A 12,227-nucleotide genomic window follows, 5' to 3' on the forward strand; every position below is an offset into this window, starting at 1 on the left:
CTCCACTTTGCATGGGAGAGGAGAGGCAAATCTGTGCTGCCCATGGGCAGGTATGCTTACAACCCTGCCACTGAGAGTTCCCACCCTGATAAGCAGCTGGAACTGCTTGTTGCCATTTTCCAGGTTTAAGGTATGGTCAGGCTGCTCCATTAAACCTAATGTCTCCCCCCAGCTGCAGAATAGAAACATGTTAAAACATCTGCACACGATAGAAAAGAAGGCAGGAGTAAGTGAGGGCTGGGAGACAGCCACTAGGTGTGTTCCTGACTTCCCAGCACCATCCAAAAAGCTTCCAGAATAGAATATCTACCTTTTCAATAGGTGTCAAATAAATGATTGCCTGGATATATAGGTTAGAATGCATGCTCTCCATGAATTAGACGAATTACCTTATCAATTTACCACATATTGTGAAAAACTAATACAATTTACCTTACCTATTCTTCTTTTTCTTATTATTCATCCCTCCAACTTCCCTGAAAACAGCTCCTAAATAATTGACACTTCCATTCAGCCAATCTCTAGACATTCACACAAGGACATGTTCTGAAACACAGGCACTTGACTATCCATTAATTCATTTATTCAACATGTATTATTGAGTGACTATCATGTGCTGGACACTCACTAGTGAACCAGATATGGCCTCTGCACTTGTGAAATGTCTCTTGATACAGACAACAACCAGTGCAGTACGCTAAATGCATGGAGAAGTGTCAGAGAGTTACACCCAAGTGAAAATACACAAGCACTAGTCATCTAGGGCAAAGCTTGAGACTTAATTCACCAAAGTATGGAGAGGTGATTATAATGGGTGAAGCACTACCTACCCAAGGGGTGAGGATGCCCATGGGAACTCACATGTATTAGCAGACAACTGGAGTTTCTCACTGGGCACACCACACATGGCTGTGAAAATCAGCTCTATACAACCCCAGTGAGTACCATGTGTAGGGACTAAGCCGTGAGCAGCACCCCCTGGAGCGAGGGATACCAAACAGCAGTTGTGATAAAGGTTTAAACCTTAGTGAGAGATTATGGGCAAAATCTACATTGTTTTTTTGCAGGTCACTAGGTAATTGATTTTATCCTCTTCTGGGAAGGAGGGAAAGGTGAAAAGAAAGTATCAGCCACTCGTTTCCATCATCTTAGTAACAACTTCCCTCCTTTAACAGGACCAGAGGAAGCCAAGCTCCTGAGGCTCCATGCAGTGCACAGAGGAGACTAATTATATTTGTGTTGGTTCATGTACCACAAAATCCACATTTAGAGGAAAATACAGAGAATGATGCAATGATAGCCAAAGAACTCCACTTACTCTGATACAGTAATCCTCTCTTTTCTCCTTCAAATGAAATTTTAAAATGTTCAGAAAGTATAGTCCAAGAAAATACCTGTTACATTTTTAGTAAGTTGCCTGTTGAACCTAATCATGGGTTAGAATAATTTATAGCCTTTCAAGGAAATAGAATATGAAAATTGAACCAATTATTAATCATCCCCTGAATATTGTAATCTATTTTCACATTTTATTTGACCCTGTTGCATAACAAGTATCCAAAATATTAAAAAGGTAAAGAGTACAATTCCACCTTTTATTATTTGAAAGAGATGAGGAGTGTGTTTCTTGCCAATGTTTTAAATAATTGAATGGGGAAAATAAAATAATTGAATTTTATGTATGATAAAATTTTGCATCCAGTAAAATTTTTTTGAATCTTGACAGTTATAAGCACTGAGGTCTTTGCCTGTCTTTTTTTTCTTCTTATACCTATTTTGCTTTGCTTTTTCTCACCCTCCATGTCCTCTACTTTGCAAACATTTTATAGTTTTTAAATTCAACTTTTAATACCAGTTACTTTGATAACTTACACTTCAACTTCCTGCCACAGCATTTAAGTGAAAAAGAAGAGACTTTCTGAAAAATAACTGTACTATTTGAGGGACTTAACAGTCTAAGAAAAATTCCAGTGCAAAATTTCAAAAGTTGTTAGAGCTCTAGCTCTTTTTTTTTTGTTTTAAATTGACCATTTTCAGACACAACTTTAACACAAAATTTATGCCAGCTGAAAACATCTGATGCAAATTGGTAATCTACAGTGTCAACAAAAATGTGTTTGCTCTTTCAATTCTGGGAAGATAGAAACACTAACAAAGTAATTTTTTGATCTTCTCAAATCTCTTCATAAGACTAGGCAGAGCAACTAGGACAGAAAAAAACTTACCAACATTATCTGTAACAAAACCAGGTGACAAGGTATCCCCATTAAACCTAAAATACAGGTGGGTGAAGACAGACCAATGACAATTGCAAGATCCATGTTGTATCAGTATTTGTGGAGGAGGAAGCAAAAGGATCCAGAGAATATCTGATGGACCCAAGGACAGAAGACCCAAATCTCCCAACTCTCCAAATCATTGGGAAGCAGGATGAGTTAATATAGGAACAGCAGCTGAAATTGGAGGGGCTTTTTGCCATCTAAATTTCTGAGCTGTTCAAGGGGTCCATCCACAGGAAGGTCTGAAGGGGCTAATGCAGTCAAAAAGCCTGTGAACTCCTCAAACTAATCATCTGAATCTCCTTTCAAGGAAAAGTCCCATACTGAGGAGAAACTGCTAGGAAGGGAATCCAAATTGATCTGAGTATAGACAGTAGAGGCAGAGGAATGACGTTCCAGATACAAGTGAGAGAGGAAAAGAGATCTCAGAAAGTATGAAGCTATATTTGTGAATGCTTCATGAAAATAGCTAGGAAGTCGAGAGCCATGAAGCTGGAAGAGATATCCTGACCCACTCTTCTGTCCTAAAAAATTAAGAAAATCAGTTTGACCAAAAACTGAGCAACAGAACAGTATCTGAATTAAACTTAATACAAAATAAGGAGCAAACAGTGAAAGCCTATCAGAAGTACATGCCCTCAAAATAGATGAAACTGAATCTAATATATTAAGTTAAAAATAAGAAAATCATAGAAAAGAGAACAATATAAAACCAGAGTAGAAAATTCTTATATACCTTTAATTGCAGACCCCAAAGAAGAAAACCCTAAGCAACGGAAGAAAACAAATGCAAAGCTTTTTAATTCAAGATAGCATTCTTGTGCCAGTTTCGGTATATTATGTCCCCCCAAAAGCCATATTCTTTAATGCAATCTGGTGGGGGCAGAGTTATTAATCTTTTTGAGTAGGGTTTGACCTCTTGATTGAATGTTTCCAGAGATTTGACCCCACCCTTTCAGGGTAGATGTTACTAGTTTACTGGAGTCCTTTAAAGGGAGCTCACACAGAGAGCAGTGGAGAGTCTTTTGGAGAGAAGCTTGCTGATGCTTTGAGATGCTGGCCCAGAGTTTGCTCTGGAAAAGGTAACAGAGGACAAAATGCCCAAAGAGCAGCTGGGAGAGACTTTTGCAGAGATGCTTGGGAGCTAACGCTTAGAAATGCTTGGGGACATTTGGAGATGCTAGCCCAGAGGCATTTTGGAGAAAGCCATTTTGAAACCAGAACCCCAGAGCAAAGGATCAGCGGATTCCAACCACATGCCTTCCCAGCTAACAGAGATTTTCCAGACGCCATGGGCCATTCTTCAATGATGGTATCCTCTTGTCAATGCCTTAGTTTGGACACTTTTGTGGCCTTATGACTGTAAATTTGTAAGCAAATAAACCCCCTTTATAAAGCCAATCCATTTCTCGTATTTTGCATAACAGCAGCGTTAGCAAACCAGAACACATTCTTGAAAAGGGAGGGAGGGAGGGAGGGAAGAAGGTTCCGTATTGAAGGGCATGCCACAAATCTGAATAACTCAGGCCCAGGGTGACCAACCTGGAGACAGTTTCATAAAACATGTCTTTAGAGACTTTAAAATAAAACCCCTTACTCATATCCATGCAAAAAGAGCAAGTCACTTATTTGGAAAAGAAAACCTGAATGTCATCAGTCTTTCTGATAATCACATTTTATATTGGAAGAAAATTGAGTAACATTTAAAATAATCGAGGAAAATCAGCGAAACTGGTTAATATTACAAAAAAATTATTTTATAGTAATTATTATAAAATAATAATGTGATATGTAGCTCTTCCCACTGAAAGGGCCTAGAAACTATGAAGAACTCGATAACAGTGAGCACCCTGAGCACCAGATTTTGATTTCCAAATACTATTTCCCATTAGGAGGAAACTACATTTTGGAGAAATGGCCAATTCCACATCTGGGGCAGCAAAAATACAAGATAAGCCTGGAATATCTTATTATACCAATTAGAAAGGGAGCTATCAAAGACTTCAACAACCAACTTAGTCTGACACTGGCCCAAGATGGGACAATTTGTGCATCAATAAGAAAAAGAACTGGAATAGATTGAAACATAAGTCTATAAGCTCAAAATGATACAAACAAACAAAGACAAACACTAATTGGTCACTACTGGAAGCAGTTGGGTGAACTAAATCATTATCTTGAAACTGGTAAGTAAAGGAAAAGAATCAAGATTTATCTTACCTCTCCTATAGGAACTGTCACTGTATCACTAGAAATTTTCCAGCTAATAAATAAGAAGGAATAATAAGAATTTACCAATTTGAAATCTCTAATGATTTAGTGGACTGAGACATTTATAATCAATTGCTGCTAAAAATCAGAAAGGAAGACAACCAAACACGTGGCTCCTCGTGAACATACACAAGGCCACCTATAAAATATACTTGCTAAAAACCTATCTGAATCTGATCAAGATCCCAGCACTAACTACTCATTAATAGGAAATATAGAGGGCAGAGAAAAATCTTCAAAGACATCAAGGGGGGCAGAACCAGATTTCCAGGCTGTGGGAAAAAACAAGTGACCCAGGTTTCAACCAAAAAATTGCAAGGGAGAAAGAATGGAGAGCAAGAGCAAGAGAAGAACAAGGAGGAAAGGTGAAGAGGAAGAGGAAGAGGGGGAGCAAGAGAGGAGAAGGGAGGGAGGGGTGGGAGAAGGAGAGAACCTACAGATTAAGAGACATCAGTCAATCAGATTGTATGAACCTTATTTGGATACTGATTCAAACAAAAAAAATAATTTTAACATGTCCAAGATAACTGGAAATTTGAAACTTATTGCATATTTGATAATATTAAAGAATTATTATAATTTATAGGTATCATATTGGCACAGTGGATATGATTTTAAAACATAAAATAGTCCTTTTAGAGAAAAGGGAAAGTAAGTAGGAGTACAGATGAAACAAAATTGGCCACAAATTAATAACCATCAAAGCTGTATAATAATTACTGAGGGGTGGTTCACTGTATATTGTCTACTTGCAAATGTTTAACAATTTCCACAATAAATAGTTTTTTTTAAATAATATTTTTTTCTCAAATAGGATGGACAGTGCAAGCAATGGTTTTTGCACATCCTAAAGTAATTTGGGTAGAGAAGAGCTGGGGGAGGATGCAGAGGTGTTGGACTTCCTCACCTGGATTGTTGCTGATGTCCTCACAAACATTGGGGGCTGACAGCTTGATATGCTGAGCCCTCTGTCTTGGAGCTGGCCCCTATGAAGTGTGTTGCTGCAAGGAGAGGCTAAACCTGCTTATAATTGTGCCTAAGAGTCTCCCCTTGAGGGCCTCTTTGTTGCTCAGATGTGGCCCTCTCTCTCTAAGTCACCTTGGCGGGTGATCTAACTGCCCTCCCCTCTATGTGGGAACTGACTCCCAGGGGTGTAAATCTCCCTGGCAACACAGGATATGACTCCCTGGGATGAATCTGGAACCAGCATCATGGGATTGAGAACATCTTCTTGACTAAAATGAAATGAAATAAAGCTTCAGTGGCTGAGAGATTTCAAACGGAGTCAAGAGGGCACTCTGGTAGACATTCTTACACACTATATAGATAGCACTTTTTAGGTTTTACTATATTGGAATAGCTAGAAGTAAATACCTGAAACTACCAGACTCCAATCCAGTAGCCTTGACTCTTGAAGACGATTGTATAATGTAGCTTACAAGGGGTGACAGTGTGAGGTGTGATTTTGAAAACCCTGTGGATCGCACTCCCTTTATCCAGTGTATATAGATGAATAAGTAGAAAAATGGGGACAAAACCTAAATGAAAAATAGGGTGGGATGGGGGGGGTGATTTAGGTGTTCTTTTTTTATTTTTATTTTTTATTCTGATTCTGATTCTTTCTGGTGTAAGGAAAATGTTCAAATATAGATTGGGGTGATGAATGCACAACTATAAGATGGTACTGTGAACAGTTGAGTGTACACCATGGATGATTGTATGACATGTGAATGTATCTCAATAAAACTGAATTTAAAAAATAATAATAATAAGCGGTTTTTGTTTTCCTTAGGCACCCAAAAATTCTTAGAGTGTCCGTTTATGGAAATCTTTTCCCTGGTATTATGATAGCCTGTTGCAGTTGTTTAAATGTTCGTCATTTAATTAACTTCTTTTAACATCCATTCAACTGAATGCATGTGTCTCAGAAGCATTTCATGTTTCTTTTAGGATTGTGGAAAAGGGATATTATAGTGAGCGAGATGCCGCAGATGCAGTTAAACAAATCCTGGAGGCAGTCGCTGTAAGTATGAAGTAACAGCATTGGTGTAACTCTTAGTAATCTCTTCCTTCTACAGAATGCTCATTTAAGAAGTGCATGTCTTAATAATTGTAATAGTCCCTAGATTGTAAGCTCTTACAGCAGTTAACTCTATCCCTGAATTGTAATGCCTATTTCTAAACTTTGAGATGCTGATCCCCTAGTGTATAACCTGATTGGTCTCTGGAACAATGCATATCTCTGAGACACCTGAAACTCAGAGCTAGAGCTCGGCAGATATGAATGTCAGTATTAGTGCATACAGCCACTGTCAAAAAAAAAAAAAAAGCTGAAAAAGAGCCCAGACTTCAGTTAGTCATATGAATGAAGCAGGTCTGGTTAAGACCAGGGCAAGCCAGGCCAAAGGGTAAAGGTTGAAACTGACTGGGTTTTAAAACTTCGACTTCCATATGAGACCAAGGGAATAGATATCTATTTGGTACAGGATCTAAATTTTCTAAACGGTACAACTCTACAGTCGATTTGTTCAAACACCACAATTGCATGGAACTTTGAATAGGAAGTGAGATACGGTAGGTTAGTATAGGCTGGGGTGAAATAGTGACACATCCCAGAGTAATTTGGGCAGATAATAAAAAATATATTCACAGCCTCCCCCTCCCCAGCCCCGAGGATCTGGGGGAAGGTGCAGATGTGTTGGACATCCTCACCTGGACTGGTGTTGATTTGGTCACAAACATTGGGACTGGCGGTTTGATGTGCTGAGCCCTCGAGCATGGGACTTGCCCCTATGAAGCTCATTACCACAAAGGAGAGTCTAAGCTTGCATGTAATGGTGCCTAAGAGTCTTCCCCTGAGTACCTCTTTGTTGCTCAGATGTGGCCCTCTCTCTCTCTGAGCCATCTTGACAGGTGAACTCGCTGCCCTCCCCCCTACGTGGGACCCGACTCCCAGGGTTGTAAATCTCCCTGGCAATGCAGAATATGACTCCCGGGGATGATTGTGGACCCAGCATCGTGGGACTGAGAGTATCTTCTTGACCAAAAGGGGGATGCAAAATGAGACGAAATAGTTTCAGTGGCTGAGAGATTCCAAATGGAGTCGAGAGGTCACTCTGGTGGACATTCTTACGCACTATATAGATAACACCTCTTAGGTTTTAATGTATTGGAACAGCTAGAAGTAAATACCTGAAATTACCAAACTCCAATCCAGCAGTCTGGACTCCTGAAGACAATTATAGAATAATGTAGATTACAAGGGGTGACAGTGTGATTGTGAAGACCTTGTGGATCACACCCCCTTTATCTAGTGTATGGATGAGTAGAAAAACGGGGATAAAAACTAAAGGACAAATGGGGTGGGATGGGGGGATGATTTGGGTGTTCTTTTTTCACTTTTATTTTTTATTCTTGTTCTGGTTCTTTCTGATGTAAGGAAAATGTTCGGAGATAGATTGTGGTGATGAACGCATAACTATGTTATACTGTGGACAGTGGATTGTATACCATGGATGATTGTATGGTGTGTGAATGTGCTTCAATAAAACTGAATTTAATTAAAAAAAAAAAAAAAAAGAGGAAGTGCATTCATGTCTGTGATAAGCCATAAAGTTTGCAGTAAAACAGTATGAAATCTTTACTAGGAACTATGTTGAATATATTTATATTCTCTATTGATTACTCAAACTCTGAAATGTGCCATCCTCCTATACAATGCCATTAAGTATGCTAAAATAATTTCCATTCTGTTATTAGAAAACTAAATCAGACTGTGGTGTTTTAATTGTACCTATTCTCTTTATTTTTCGTTTCTTGGGTTTGTTCTCTGTTGTTTTTGTTGTTTTTTAATTTGATAAGGAAGTGGAGGAAGGTTGAGTGTGATAAATATGGACCTTGGAGGATAGAGAGTATTGATTTTTCTTTCAAGACAAAAAAAATGAGTAAATTAGAAGAAAAAAGTGGCAAATTCATTTTTTAAAGAGGAAGACATCAAGTTAATATTTTAAACTGGAACACAAGTTTTATAAGTTAATGATGGAAGCAAATGCACTCACATTTACAAAAATATAATTTTGAGAAGCTTGTTTGGATTGAATGAATCAGGAAATATTTGCCTAGATAAACAGACTCCACTGGTTAAAACCTTCAAATATACTTAATGGTGTCTAATGTGTTCTGGGATACTTTGGTGATTCATTTATTGAATATAAAGCCAGAAGAAATTATTCTCTGAACAAACAGGTCAGGGCCCAAGGGGGATATTTCTCACGATCAGTTAAAAAGACAAATCGATAAAATATGCCTAGAATTAAGATGTATTCTATCCTTCAGAGTCAGTTGTCTAACTAAAATCATCATTCATCATCATTTTAGTCAGTTATCTAACTAAAATCGGCCACAATGACACAAGCACATACCTCTATGAATTTTACCCATTGCAAAGACAAGGAACTAAGGAAGGAAAGATGGAAAGAAGGGAGGAAGGAGGAAGGGAGGGAGGAAGAGATCAGAGCAATGTTCAAAAGAGTGGAAAAGAGGATAAGCAGTTTCAGACTCAGCAGTTTCACTTGAAGATTTGTTAGATGTAAATCTAAACATTCACACCTACTCCCCAGCCAAGTACTAAAATCAATAGTGATTGTGATGTACGTAATGTTATGTTCATTGATCTGGATGCTGAATGCACAGAGGAGTTCAGTTTTTGAAAATTCAGTACACTAATGTGTACATTTTGAGGTACTTTCTGTACAAATATCATACTTCAATAGAAGCTTTTTAATGTATTATGATGTAAATTTAGTATGTGTATATAACAGGTAATAAATCCTCAAGCCAGCATACTGTATAGACAGATTTATAATTTACTCAACTGAAACCATGTGCTTTCATGCTTCTAATTTTATTACATATCATTGACTACCAAAGAGGATTTTTTTTTTTTCTTTCTGGGGCAACAGTACATTATGCTCTGCTGCCATATTGAAACAGTGGGTAGGGGATGTTATAATGAGGGGGGAGGGACAGGTGACCCTTAGCTTCTGTTTCAGCTTCTGCTATTTGACTGACAATAAAACTTTATTCCAAAATGAGGTAATTTTTAAAACAGTTGCTCTGGGTGCTTCTATTTTGCATATATTAGGGTTGTATATATTTGGATATATTATGGTTCTTTCAGCGCAAGTAACAGAACATATGCAATCTGGAGGAAGAGTTTATTGTAAAGACGTGTGAAGAAATGTAAGGATTCTTTCCTTCTCCCATCACTGCTTTTATCTGATCACCTGCTTCCCTCTTCTTTCTCCCAACCTACTTCTTGTCACTTGATTTCCATTTGAAATTTCGATATAGATACTACATTCGGCTCAACTTGTGTCGGTGTCCTCCCCTAATCCAATCAGTGGTGGGCAGGGTGAGGGTCTTGCAGTATGAATGTGGCTGATGGGGCCAACCCAGGATTAGGGTAAGGGGTGCAGCTGTAAGGGAAAAGGGGAACTGTATCTTGGGAGCTTGACAGATATACCAAAAGGCATCCTTTTTATTGTCTGTGCTGGTACTTTTTTTTGCTGCTACCTACTATTTGTTTGTGTTCCTCTCCATGCATGAATTTTCACTGCACTTGTTGGAATGACAGGCTGTTTTCCATAAATGCATGGTTTCACCTCAAATGATTTCATTTTGGCAGAAACCCTACTCGTTTATCATATTAAAAATGCCTTTTCTGTGACCAACTTTAGTCATTCTTCACATTCTTACATTTCCTTCTTCTTTGTAATTTAAGCTTTTTGGTTTACAGATTTATATTCCCTGATTCTCTCATCCACTGATACCAGCATAAAACTCTTACATTGTTCCTTCAGTCGTCTTCATCTTGGTAAATGGCACCACCATTAAGCTGTTGTTTGCTAAACACCTAGAGTTCACCCTAGAGGTTTTCCTCACATAACAATTGATACCTACAGTCCTGTCAGTCTACTCCACATTATAACCTCCATTGATCATTTCTCCTTATCTTCATTATGTTCCAGCCCTGGTTTAAGCCTCTGTCATCTCCCACCAGCACTACTACCACATCTTCTAACTTGTCAACCCACTTCCAGATCTAAAGTACATTCTCCTCACATCATGCAGAGTGATTACTTAAATCATAAATCGATTGTATCATTTACATGCTTACATCATCCAATGGCATCCCATTGAAAGTAGAATAAAAGAAAAATTCGTTAACTTGTACTAGGATGCCTACATATTGTAACTCCTTGTCATCTCAGTCTCGCTGTATACATTTTTTACTCTCCTTCACTATCCTTGACCACACTGGTCTTTTTTCTGGTCCCTCAGAAAGATCTATGTTAATTACCATCTCAGGGTACTTGTTTCTCTCCTTAGGACTCTGTTTCCTCACATCTTTCTATGGCTTATTTCTTTACTCTCTGAAGTCTTGACTTAAGTGTTGCCTCTCCAGAAAGAGCTTCCTTGACTACTCTACTATAGCATTGCCCCACTGCTATTTCTCCAAGCCATCCTGAATTCTCTTACTGTGTGTAAATGTCTTTTTTGCACTATTTTGTCTGTTTGGTGTTTGTTGTCTAACTCCATAACTGTATCCCCAGTACCTAAAACAGTACTTGATGATAATAGGTGCTTCAATAAATATTTGCTGAATGAGTACATTAGAATTTATCAAAACAATATAGGCATGATTTCTATATTGTCTTTCTGCATGATGCCACATTAATTATACATCTGTACTATCTTTTTTCTACTCATTTCACATGAAACAAAGGTACTAAGTTGCTTCTCTTCATGAAACTTTTTTCTGCTCCCTTAGCATTTTATTCTTTTCCTGTCTTTCAAAACTCACCTTTTTCATTGTTTTCTTTCTGGTTCCTCATTCCCTTTAGATCAGCTTTAGATTTTTTTTTATTTTTCACAATGGGCATGCTTCAATTTAGTGATACCTCACAGTAGATGACTGGGAGAACCCTATTGTCATTTAGTGAATGGATGTTCTCAGCATCAGAATTTTTTATCTATTGGGTTTCACCAATTAAGGAATAAAAGGGCCCTAAAGCAGGGATGCTTCAGGGATGCTCCACATAGCATACAGGGACTGGAGTTCTTAGCACTCTATACCAAGGCTGCAAAGATGGATTGATTAATCTGGTAATTCTACATTTTTAAAAAATTCTTTATTTTATCTGCTCACAAAACTCAAGTTTATGTACTAGACTGCCATATTCTGAGCAAGCATTCTCTAAAGGAAGCTTTATAAAAATGAGATTCTTCTCTATTTACTACAACTATGGATTATCTTAAAGAAAAAAAAATTAAACTCATTTCCCTAAGTATTTCACAGGTAGAAAGCAAAGCATTTTAATACTTGTGAGAAATGGCTGACATTTATAAAATAGTTTATTGTCAACTACATAGCTATAGATAGCTTAAAAATAGGACAGTTGGGAACTCAAAGTAATCAGTGATACATCTCACAACCTATATCTAGGCTGGTTTTTGAAAGCACAGAAACAGAACACTTAAAGATCGAAAACTTTTTTGGGAAATATGCAACAGGGATAATTATGCTTCTTAGGTAACAAATCTTGCAATCCTTCCCTTTCTCCCGGCTCCATCCCCATTGCTGCCCCAAATATTTTACAGTATTTGTCTGACTGT

General features: G+C 37.9%; 1 protein-coding gene across 2 annotated transcripts in view; it reads left to right on the forward strand.

Annotated features, from left to right (window-relative positions):
* The window catches only part of CAMK4 (calcium/calmodulin dependent protein kinase IV), a 306,043-nt gene that overhangs the window by 190,664 nt on the left and 103,152 nt on the right, over window positions 1-12,227 (forward strand). For both annotated transcript variants that reach the window (XM_037800833.1, XM_037800834.1), the window contains one exon: window positions 6,501-6,573. In XM_037800833.1, coding sequence (XP_037656761.1) covers window positions 6,501-6,573 — 73 coding nt within the window. The remainder of the gene's footprint in view (window positions 1-6,500; window positions 6,574-12,227) is intronic.

The sequence above is a fragment of the Choloepus didactylus genome, chromosome 13, assembly GCF_015220235.1.
Source record: "Choloepus didactylus isolate mChoDid1 chromosome 13, mChoDid1.pri, whole genome shotgun sequence".
In the NCBI taxonomy this organism is placed as follows: Eukaryota; Metazoa; Chordata; class Mammalia; order Pilosa; family Megalonychidae; genus Choloepus; species Choloepus didactylus.